Here is a 10,939-nt window from a genome sequence, read left to right as displayed (position 1 = left end):
GCGAACGATATCTCGACGACCCTTCAATCTCCAAATGAAAGGCTTCCTGCCCTCTTATGGCAAGGATAGACCCTTTCACCCTAAAAGGCTAAAAGAACCTCTTTTTCAAAACTATAAGGTAATTGCCCTTAATTGCTTTGCCTTGCTCTAAAATTTTTTCTATATTCTTTCTCATAACTCTTCAAAAATGGCTACGCTCATTTACGAGCTAAAGTCCACTTTTCTTCTTCTTCTACATTTCTTTTCAAAACGAGCAAAGCAATTAAGAGCCCATGGAAAACCATGGATGCAAAGGGTGCCTTACACCTTCCCTTTGCATAATTACCCCCCGAACTCGTTTTCTTTAAAAAGGTTTTTTCTGTTCTTTTAGCCTTTCCTAATATTTGGATAAAATAAAAGTCGGTGGCGACTCTTGCTATCCGCGACATTATTGATTATAAAAAGTCAGTTCACCGTGTTACAGTAAGTTGTTAACAAGTATGTCGTAGAGATTTCGAATAATTGACGCTGGATTTAAGTAGGATTGAGTTGTTTTGGTAGTCGAAGTGTTGTCAAACGCAACTAAGAATCAGAGAGTTGGAAGCGAAGTTGAGGATGGTTATGTCGGATAGATTTTCGAGAACGAAAATATTCTAAGTGGGGGAGAGTTGTAACGCCCCAAATTTGATTAATTATTTAATTAAATTGATTAAGGATTTTTTTTGTTGGAAATAGTTGAAGTCGGGATTTATCGGTATTATCTTAAAGGCGTAATTGGATTAAAATGTCGATTTGAGCAGTTAGGTTGTGGTCGGATTAGTTGAAGAAATACAATTGCGAGTTAGTATTATTTAAGTTATGGATCGAAGTTAGATGTGGAATATTATTGGAAATAATATTCGGTTATGTTGTGTGATTACTTATTTATGTGTGTTATTTGACTTAATTGAGCAATTAGTGGAATATTATGACTTGGGCCTAAGTGAAAGGAATATAACACAAGAGATTGGATTATGGGTTAAGCCCAATTAAGAAAAGAAGAATAGTAAGAATTAGGGTTTTAGAGGTTTGACCTCATAACTCACTGTGTGAGAAAGAAGAGAAAGAAGAGAAAGAAGGGAAGGAATAAGAAAGCTATGGCATGAAGAGGAAAGACTCCATTGGTAAAGCTTTTGATAAGGTAAGGGTGGTGTTCTTACTCTCTAAGGGTTGGCATAATGATGTTTATTGTGGGTTGGATTATATGTTATTCTCCATGGATGTGTGAGTCTGAAATTGTTAGGTTTGAGTGAAATCAATTGGGTAATGTTGTATGTATTGATGGAAATGATATGTTATAATGCTTCTTACCATGATTCTATGTGTGGGTTTTGAATTATAGCATGTTTGGTGGAAAGAATGTGAAAACCTAACTTTTGGGATTTGGGTGAAATTCATAGATTTGCATGATTAATGAGGTTTTGATGAATATAGTGGTCCTTATGTGTGGTATATATGATATGTATGTGAATTTCGTGTGCAATTTTGAGCTAGAACATGGATTTGGGTGTTGGGATGAGAAGGGGGTTATGCTGAGCTCGTGTAGGGGAATGTTTCTGCACTGCGTTCGCGGCGCGAACATAGGGTGGCGACGCGAACTGAGTAGTTTGAAATGGTAGGCTACTGACTTGTGGTTCGCGGCGCGACTGTAGGGTGGCGGCGCGAACTGTATGCAGATTTAGGAAAATTCAAATATGTGTAACTTTTGATTCGTAACTCCGTTTAATGCGTCGTTTGAAGCGTTGCAAAGCTAACACAATGAACTATAACATGATGCAATAAAATGATCCATAGGATTTAGTCTCCTATTATGTTTATTAGGATTAAGTGATGAACTATGTTGTGTTAACCTATGAAGTATGCTCGTCGCGATGAATTGACATAAGTATGTTGAAGTATGACCTGATGTATGATTTTCTTATGACGATACAATACTATTGAGATGATGATATGTGCCTTCCTTATGATGAGATAATTATGCATGTGATGACATGCATAATTGATAAAGATGTTGTATGCTATATGCGATTAATTGTGCATATTTGATATGTATGAGTCGACGACGATGCCATGTGATGAATTAAAAATATACATGTCTTTATTAGGAAGTCGAATATAACGTGTTATGATGATTACTTGAATTAGAGAATACGATGGATGTGTTGAAGTTTTTGGTAACATGATGAACTGTTGTTGTTGTTGTAACATGTTGATGTTTGTTGTTGTTGTTACAATATGTTGAATTGTTGCTGCTGCTATAGCCTGATGAATTTGTCGTTGTTGTTGTTGTAGAACCTATGGTCTTGTTGATAAGTTGTGTTGTGATGTGTTGTGAAGTGGATTAATGTTGTATGATGATATAACATAGCAATGTGATTGTGAAGTGATTCATTCTTATGAATGATGATGATTTTGTTGTTGTTGAAGTTCGACATTATATTCATAGTGTTTGATGGTGATTTAGACGATGTTGTGACGTATTGTTTATGTGTTTTGTGGATGTGTTTCATTGTGTCGCATCCATTGCATAAGAGTCCTTTAGCCTGAAATATGGCAACGACTATTAGCCTGAATGATGGCAACGCCTATTAGCCTGAAAATGGCAACGACTATGGCCCAATGGCAATGTTTAAGTTGGGAGTTTACTCCAAATGGAAACACATGCATACGCATAATATGAAATCGCATATTGAGTTGCATTTTGAATGTTTGTGATTATGATGATGAGATTTTTGTTGTGATGTGTTGGAATCTTACTTGTGAACTATATGTATTGTCATGGTTGATTGTTGATATTTTTGTCATTTCATAAGCTGATTATGTGATTTGAATTGTTGACGACGGTATGTTTTTTTGTGACGTGATGATAGTATAAATGTGAAATCGAATATGTCGTCTTAATTGATTAATGACATTGTTGCAGTTTTTGAAAGTTGTATTATATTGATAAGTGTTTTGTGATAAAAATTGTTGTAAGATGGTATGTGATGCGAAGTGGTGAAATTATGTATGATCTATATCTCCTATATTAGTTATCATGCATTCCTTTATGTTGTAAGATATCTCACCCCTTTGATGATATTTCCCCTACCCTGGGAAATGGACAGGTACTCAAGTTTAGTCGTGGATGTTCGAGGTTATTGATGTGAAGTCTTTATGTTGCTTTATGGCAAGTCGAGTTGGTGTCCATTGCTCTGATACGTAGCACTCGGGGGATTAGTCGTTATTACTTAATTGTTGTACTCCATAATGACATTTGTTTTAAGTTGAATTGAAAGATGTTTATGAGATGAAATTGGAAGTTGTTGGATAAAGTTTTGTTTTCCGAATGCTATGTATCTTTGCTAAATGCCTTATAAGTATGTTTGTTTGGTTAAGTCGAATTATGACATCCCATCGTTTGATGAATATTTTTAAATGCACTCTGATTTTCGCTTATAATTGCGGGGTAGAATTGGGGTGTTACAACTTGCATTTGTTTTTGATATGAGCAAAAAAAGGGTTTGATAAATAAATTGTGAGGGGTTTTTGCCACAAGTGAGGAGTTAAGCCTTTGGAAAATTGGCTTTTTTCTTGTAGTGGTACCGACCGCATTCATAAGGACAATATCTCGGTCAGTCACAATGACATTAGGATTATTGTTTGGATCAACCAATAAAGTCTTGCATATTCCCAAAGCCCATGTAACATTATCTTCTTTCTCATATTCCAAAAAAGCGAATTCAATCGAAAATCCAGGAAAAAGAAAGAGATCAAAGCTTCTCAGTGGGAGAAGTATGAACAAACCCTAGTAGAACTAGGAAAGAGAAATGCAAAAAAAACTCCTATTCTGTTGATATACAAAGTTTTCTTAAATCTCTTTGAGTAATCATCAAAGGCAATAGATATTCACAATCTCTCAAATAATGCAGAATAACACAAGGTTAAAACACAAATAGAAAGAAAATATATAATAAAGTCCACCATTGAAAGTGTCAAACAAAACTAATCATTATAAGATCAAATCATATACTTTCATTATATTCAATTACATAAGAAAAGACACTCTTTGATAGTAAATTCATCAGTAGACATTCTTCCACCAATTCAAGTCTCAACTCCATCATACTTTCATGCAAATAACCCGTATATAGTTTCACACAAACAAGATTAACACACATTCAAAAGATTAAAATTTATAATCATCAAAATCTAAAACTTATATATATCTCTTGTCACCAAATCACATGACACTAGAATATAATTCATTCTCTTTCAACATAAACATCCATGGCGAATGATTTCATCAACATCATGATTGGTTCGGGACTCATTCAAATCGAAGTTACAAACAATTCTAGGCCCTAATTATGTTTCAACGTCATTCATCGGGAGCTCGTTCAAATCAAAATTTCTAATAACTCTTGACACCTCTATTTCACCTAATTCCCTCGGATTCTTCTTCTCTTTCACCACCGTTTCATCAATCGGAGAAGAAATTGTTCTTATTTATATAAGAAAAATCAACATAAATTAAAATAAATTATTTGAAAAATTGAAGAAATGACTTTGATGATTAGGAATTGGGAGAAGAGAGATTAGATTTAAGGGTTTGCATTGAGAAATCAAATGAAGCGACTATTTATTGAGATACCAAAATGAATGTGAAACGGCCGAATTTTTGTTTGTTTTCAAGGCATAAGTTAATTAATTATAACTAATGAATAATGAATTTTAAACAATAATAAAAAGAGTAGTTAGAAATGAATTAATTAATTAAATAAAATTTTAAAACATGATTAAAGACAGTTAAGGAAATTTTTTTTATTAATAGAAAACATAAAAAAATAGTAAGGATTTTAATATTTTGACAAATAGTAAAGTTGCCAAAATACTTCTTTTGCTTTATTATAATGATTTTCCTTTTCTTATATAAAATTGATTTGAATCATTTCTTTAAAAAAGATATTTTCAAAGAAAAATTGACTAGACTCTTTGAATACAATGTATTACTCAATTGAAATATAGAAATAAATTATAATCATTATGGAAGTTACCTAAATGAAATATTTTATAGATATAATCTATTTTTGAGAATAAAATAATAAAGTGCTATAAATTGATGGACGACACCATCAAATTAGCTCGCCCTAGTTATGTCATCCATGAACAGTGGCTACACCACCAACACATACTCTTATAATCTTTTATTGAAAGATTCTTCGTCAATAGCTATTGATAGTCATGGTAGTCATGTTCCTGGTATCAGAAAAGCAATGAAAATTCTTGAATAACAATTTTCTCATTCAAATGCATCATCATCACCATCAGTTCATAATAATAATGATGTCGTCAGCATTTACAACAACAACATGAACATGGATGTTTATAATGAAGTTTATCATCCCAATCTTTTTCTCGCAGGTTCATCACATGAACCACAATCCGATCAAACAGTTGTTGATTCTGATGTTCGTGCTGTTTCGGTCGGGGTTCATTTCAAGAAGAAGAATGTTGATGATGGTAGAACCCACAGCCTACCGCACAAGAAATACGGACCATACACGTGTCCAAAGTGCTACCAAGTGTTGGTCACGTCACAGAAGTTTGCTTCTCATATGACTTCAAAGCACTACAAGTTTGATAGTCCGGAGGAGAGAAAAAAGAGATATATGTCTAGGGTCAATAAGAAAGCAAATCTCCAGAACCATAAGCTCGATAACGGACAAACTACGTTTGCTCTTGTTGTTCCATCTACTGATCATCAACGTGTTGCTTCTCTAGTCAATAATGAAGATCAAAGTCAATCTCCTTCTGGGCAACGTTTAATTGAGTTTAAATAAATATGCTCAATTTATAATGTTGAAATACTTTCTTTATAGTCAAGCTAATAAGTGCTCTGTTAAATTTTTTTAAGCTTTATTTAAGTTTTTTATTGTTTCATTTTATTTGGTCTTTAATTTTGTGTCTACTTTGTCTTGTTCTGGTGTGTGAATTTAATTACATGAATAGTAAATTTTTTCGATCTTGATATTAATTTATATATCTTGTAGATTATTTATATGATTCACTTCATAAGCGTTTTGCATTAGATTATATGTGATATATTAGGATAATTATACAAGACAAGCACTGTTAAATGAATCGTTAATAAATTCAGTTTTCAATTTCGTTTCAGGTTCATGATTTTAATATCTTTTTGGAAATAATTACTTGAAAAATTCACAGATAAAACACAAAATGCAAACTTCTCTTTTTATCTGCTACATTCTTGATAATTATGATTAAAATCATCGCAGGTACGCATAATTTAAATGTTATCAATTACATATCAATGATTGTGAGATGTTTTATCACTATGTTTTCTGAGTAAGGATCCTCTCCATTTTTTAAAAGAAATGGAGGTGTCCATTACTATAGTTTTAGTGTAAATAAAAGATATAATTACACGTAATTTTAAAAATTGTGACATTAATTACACCTTTAAACATTAAAACTATAATAATGAATATCTCTATTTTTTTAAGAAATGGAGAGGATCTTTACTCATGTTTTCTTTTTTTAAATAAGCAATTGGTATTAAAGGGAGCAAAAGAGATGCTCCACCCCAATACAAAGAGGAAAGCTCCTACCTCACAAAACAATCAAGAGGTCGAATATTCCAAAAATAAAAATTACAAATATTCTCCTTCTTATGAAAAGAAGAAATCCACCTCCAAGAGTTGAAGATAATCTCCGACATACACTCGGTAAAGCTAAACGACTCCTCTCTAAAGATCACCGCATTACGCTTTGACCAAATAGACCAAACCGTAGCAAGCCATACATTGGCCACTATCATTCTCTTGTTTAAACAAGGAATCTTCTCATAGTTGTAAAAAAAGTCCCCAAACTCCTCGAGTGTCAAATAGTCAGATAAATCAAGCCACATAAACACCCTTCTCCAAATGCGAGTAGTGATTTCACACGAGAAGAAAAGGTGAGATAGAGATTCCTCCTTCTACAAGCATAAAGCACATAAAGAATCCATTCCTTCCGCCAAAATGCCCCTTCTCACCAGTTGATCCCCAGTGGCTATACGATTGTGGATAAATCTCCAACCAAAAACTAGATTTTTCGAGGGAACTTTGCACTTCCAAAGATAGATTAAAGCCAAAACCTTCTTGCTATCCAAAGGAGGATCGGAAAGAGAGGCCATAAAAAGATCATAGAAAAACTTAACGGAGAAGCATCCATTAGTAGTCAAGGCCCACGAGAAGCTATCCTCACAATGCTCCCTAACCGGAACACGACCAAGAGCTTCCAACAATTGCTGCAAAATGTCCGCGAGCTGCTGCCCGGAAGCAAGGACAGCACCAGTTCTACTGTTAGGCCCAGCCGTAGCATTATCAGCTGCAACAGAAGCAGACCCACGGTGCTGCCGGCCAAAAGAATGAAATGCCTCAGCCGCAACGCTGGTATTTGCAGCAGGAACAGTCCCATGGTGCTGCCAGCCAAAGTATTGAATTGCCTCAGCCGCATTAGCAGCAACAGACCCCTCACCGAACCAACTTGAGAAGATCCAATGCCACACTCCTTCAACAAAAACCCCTGCAAGATTAATAGGATCCATATAATTTTCAGACAAGGAAAAGAGCTCGGGGAAAGATTCCATCAATGATTTTTGACCCGCCCAAGACGCATATCACAAAGGAGAATATGCTCCATTACCAATTTTATACTTTATTGCACTCGTTAAATGGTCAAAAAGAAGCCTCTCGTAATTATCCGACATAATTAAATCTCTCCACCAATGAGAATCCTTTTTGTTCAAAATCGAGATATCCCCTATCAACACTTTTAGCTTCGGATTACCATATCTAGCTTTTAACAAATCTTGCCACACCGCCTCCTTATCTGTTAGAATACGCCACTTCCATTTACTTAGCAACGCTACATTCATTATCTCCACATTTTTCACACCCAATCCTCCTTCCTTTCTCGATTTACAAACCATATCCCAACCAACCCAATGAATAGTCTTGTTACTATCAACTCTGCCCCAAAGAAACTTACTTTGGATAGATCTAATTTCTTAACCCCGACATCATTTAAAAACCTCTTAGAATAGCTTTCACATAGAAGCCGCTTCTAAAAACCTCCTAGGACTTTCTCCCACTCTTACTCCAGGAAATTTGAAAGGTAGAGATCCCACTTTGCAAGATAAAAAGGACGAAGCCGCTTCTAAATACCAAGCTCCCACATTAATCCCATAAAGATTACTCTTGTGAAAATTAATCCTTAACCCCGACATCATTTCAAAACCTCTTAGAATAGCTTTCAAACTCCATAAATTCGCGGTATCTCCTTCGGCCAAAACTATAGTATCATCCGCAAATTGTAACAAATCCACCTTCTTGTCCTCTTTGTATTTAAAACCACGAAACTCCCCCGATCTCCTTAGATCTCTTCATTAAAGCCGTAAGGACCTCCATGACTAAAATGAACACAAACGGAGACAAGGGGTCACCTTGCCTAAGACCTTTCTCCACTCTAAAATCTTTGGTCGCACTTCCATTTACAAGAACGGACAAAGAGTTAGTAAAAATGCAACACTCCATCCACCTCATCCACCGAACTCCAAACCCCATCCTCTTAAAAATATATCTAACAAAATTCCAACTCACTCTATCGTAGGCCTTCTCAAAATCGACTTTCAATACCACGCAACTCCTCTTATCTCTTTTAGCTAAATCCAACACCTCATTCACAACAAGGACACCATCCGCTATGTTTTTTCCTCCTATGAAAGCCGATTGGTTATTTGAAACAAGTTTTCCGATAACCCTCTTTAGCCTATTTGCTAACAACTTTGCCAAAATCTTGTAAAAACTACCCACCAAACAAATAGGTCGAAATTCATTCAAAGTTTGAGGATTATTGACTTTAGGCACAAGCGTAACAAAAGAAGAAGTACAAGCTTTAGTGAGTTTTGCCTTCTCATAAAAGTCCTTAACAAATAAGAAAACATCCTCCTTTAATACCTCCCAATTTCTTTTAAAGAATTCTAAAGTAAATCCATCAGGGTCGGGACTTTTATTCCCATCACACGACCAAACCGCCTCTTTAATTTCTTCTTCTGAAAACCTTCTCTCCAACCAAGACACATCATCCTCCTCAATGGCATTGAAAACAAGACCCTCCGGAATCGGTCTCTCCCTATCCTCCTCCTTATATAACTCAAAAAAATGTCTTTTTACCTCCTCCTTAATATTATCAACTCCCTCTAAACGCCCATTAGAGACTTCCAAAGAAGTTATCGCTTTACGCCTATTTCTCTCCTTCAAAGAGTTGTGAAAAAATTTTGTATTCTTATCACCATCCATCAACCAAAGATTTCGAGACTTTAACCTAAGCATACTTTCTTTAAAATTTAAGTAATTCCATAAATCTTTAGTTGCCTTCCTTCTATCCTCAACCTCCTCCTCTATATCACCCCCATGTTCAACTCGATATCCTTATCAAGAACATTAATCTTTGCCGACGCATCCTCCACCCTCAAATCAATCCAACCAAACACCTCCTCATTCCACTCCCGTAGACGCTCCTTAAACTTTTTTAATTTCTCATAAAGCACAAAATCCCCCCTTCCTCTAATCTCCAATCTCTTCCACTCATTAACCATAAAGGCATTAAAATCTTCATGCTTGAGCCAAGAATTATTAAAGCAAAAAAGTTTAGGACCCCAATCTAGTTTTCCCACATAAAGGCGAATCGGGGCATGATCCGAGATGTCTCTTTTTTCAATTATTTGATCAACCACCTCCCACATCTCAATCAACTTCTTAGAAAGCAAGAATCTATCTAATCTTCTCATAGATTTGCCATTGTCTTTGAACCATGTGAACTTCCCTCCAACACAATTAATATCAATTAATTCCATTTCCTCCACGAAGCTTCGAAAATCCTCCATACCTCTCCAATCCCGATGACTTCCCACCCCAATATGCTCTTCTTTTCTCAAGACTTCATTAAAATCTCCCGCCACACACCATTCCTCATTAATCCTACTATTTTTTATCCTAATCAAAGAATCCCAAGTGTGCTGCCTCTCTACCCTATTACAAGACGCATTGACATTCACGAGATTATAAACTATTCCTTTCCACTTAACGTTGATGCCAACATAACCTTTGTCTAAGAAACTATAATTAACCATAATACTTCCTTTCCTCCATAAGATAACCATTCCTCCCGAGGCCCTTATGGAATGACTCGCCGTCCACCCAACATCTTTATTGCCCCAGAAAGCGCCAACAAGAACATCGTTAAAAGACGATAATTTTGTCTCTTGGACGAAACAAACATCTATGTTGTTTGACTATATTAAAAAACTGACTCTTTTTCTTTTAGAAAAAGAACCACCCCCTCTAATGTTGCATGAGAGCAGATTCATCGACCACTGTTTTTCAACTCCTTCAAACTCCTCATCCCCTCTTTATCTCTTAACTCCATAACACTAATCAGGCTCTCATTTATAACATCATTCTTACGACTCTCCACACCCAAGTTTGTAATTGACTTCCACACCTTCAACCCCACATCAGATTCCCGCCTTTGGATCAAACCCCGCACTGTCGACTCTATTGTTACCAACCTCTCCACCTCTTTCAGATCTGGGAGCTATACAAGCAAAGTAGGAAGTGGTGATAGGAACTTTACTTCCCAATTCCACTACGATACTTTTCTTTTTAGACTTCTATTTTTCCTTGACACTGGATCTGAAGGATTGATCACGGGCAAGTCCCCTTGGCACACACTCCTACACGCCCCGTCAAAGGATAGCGGTCCACGATTCCGATCCATAGCACTTCCAGGCCCAAAAACTTGGTCCAAAGAAAAACCTGGCCCACTAACAATATTACCGTTTTTTCTTAAAGCTGAGTCAGCATAACCTAATGAC

At 35.7% G+C, this 10,939-nt stretch overlaps 2 protein-coding genes across 2 annotated transcripts; both read right to left on the bottom strand.

The window, feature by feature from the left end:
* Nucleotides 1–6,997: 6,997 nt before the first annotated feature.
* On the bottom strand, nt 6,998–9,362 carry LOC131647368 (uncharacterized). Its single transcript, XM_058917267.1, has 4 exons — nt 8,507–9,362; nt 8,136–8,355; nt 7,708–8,033; nt 6,998–7,587 (listed from the first exon to the last, which is right to left on the bottom strand). The coding sequence occupies exons 1-4, from the start codon at nt 9,360–9,362 to the stop codon at nt 6,998–7,000; spliced, it is 1,992 nt and encodes a 663-aa protein (XP_058773250.1).
* A 101-nt stretch (nt 9,363–9,463) lies between these two features.
* On the bottom strand, nt 9,464–10,195 carry LOC131647348 (uncharacterized). Its single transcript, XM_058917247.1, has one exon. It carries the CDS (start codon nt 10,193–10,195, stop codon nt 9,464–9,466), a length of 732 nt encoding a protein of 243 aa, XP_058773230.1.
* Between the last annotated feature and the right edge of the window lie 744 nt (nt 10,196–10,939).

The sequence above is a fragment of the Vicia villosa genome, linkage group LG2, assembly GCF_029867415.1.
Source record: "Vicia villosa cultivar HV-30 ecotype Madison, WI linkage group LG2, Vvil1.0, whole genome shotgun sequence".
Classification (NCBI taxonomy): Eukaryota; Viridiplantae; Streptophyta; class Magnoliopsida; order Fabales; family Fabaceae; genus Vicia; species Vicia villosa.
The sequence above is the reverse complement of the archived record's forward strand: the minus strand, read 5'-3'. Positions and strand labels throughout refer to the sequence as shown.

Excerpts from the sequence above, each read along its gene's own strand:
- LOC131647368 (XM_058917267.1), bottom strand. The coding sequence starts at position 9,362 with ATGGATGGTGATAAGAATACAAAATTTTTTCACAACTCTTTGAAGGAG. Across the intron at positions 8,034-8,135 it reads GTGGGAGAAAGTCCTAGGAG|AGTTGATAGTAACAAGACTA; the intron begins GTTTTTAGAAGC and ends TCTTTGGGGCAG. Across the intron at positions 7,588-7,707 it reads TGCAATAAAGTATAAAATTG|GGGTTTTTGTTGAAGGAGTG; the intron begins GTAATGGAGCAT and ends TTAATCTTGCAG.
- LOC131647348 (XM_058917247.1), bottom strand. The coding sequence starts at position 10,195 with ATGGTTAATTATAGTTTCTTAGACAAAGGTTATGTTGGCATCAACGTT.